Genomic DNA, 503 nt, shown 5'->3' on the forward strand with positions numbered 1-503 from the left:
GTGTATGTTTATCATATAAAGTCTAATGTTACAACTAATCTGGGATCCCTTTAATCAGTTCATTTAAAACTAAACATTCTGCAGAACACAACGTTAAACCAGTCATTTTGTTTCCATTTATTAGTCAGTTTCAAATAGTTTTTTTTTTTTGATTGAGTTTGAAATAGTTCCTAAGTAAAGTTTTGATCAGTCCGAGGGGTGATTGGTTGCTGCTTGTCTTGGGAGGAGATGTGTACGACCTCAGGGAGGATATTCAGAGTCTCTTACCATGGTTACCTCTTCAAAGGTATAAATCACAGGCATCACTTAGAAAACACACAGCTAATGTTTTTAAGTAGTGCTCTTCAGCTGACGGTCCTTTCTTGGGCTACAAAGGTTTTCTAGTCAAACTGTTCGTATCCAAACTCCAGTTTGTGTTGGGCTGCCGTTAACCGGAGCCCTGCTCTTCCTCCTGCCTCATCCTCTTCCTCAGCTGCTCCCCGATGTCCAGGAGAGGGTTCTTC

At 41.0% G+C, this 503-nt stretch overlaps 1 protein-coding gene across 1 annotated transcript in view; it reads right to left on the minus strand.

Annotated features, from left to right (window-relative positions):
- Window positions 1-102: 102 nt before the first annotated feature.
- slx9 (SLX9 ribosome biogenesis factor) overlaps window positions 103-503 on the minus strand; it is a gene marked incomplete in the record, with an annotated part of 17,777 nt that continues 17,376 nt past the window's right edge. The window contains 1 exon segment of the mRNA XM_014028507.1: window positions 103-503. Within this exon segment, the coding sequence (XP_013883961.1) occupies window positions 428-503 (76 nt within the window).

The sequence above is a fragment of the Austrofundulus limnaeus genome, unplaced genomic scaffold, assembly GCF_001266775.1.
Source record: "Austrofundulus limnaeus strain Quisiro unplaced genomic scaffold, Austrofundulus_limnaeus-1.0 Scaffold773, whole genome shotgun sequence".
NCBI classification, from domain to species: Eukaryota; Metazoa; Chordata; class Actinopteri; order Cyprinodontiformes; family Rivulidae; genus Austrofundulus; species Austrofundulus limnaeus.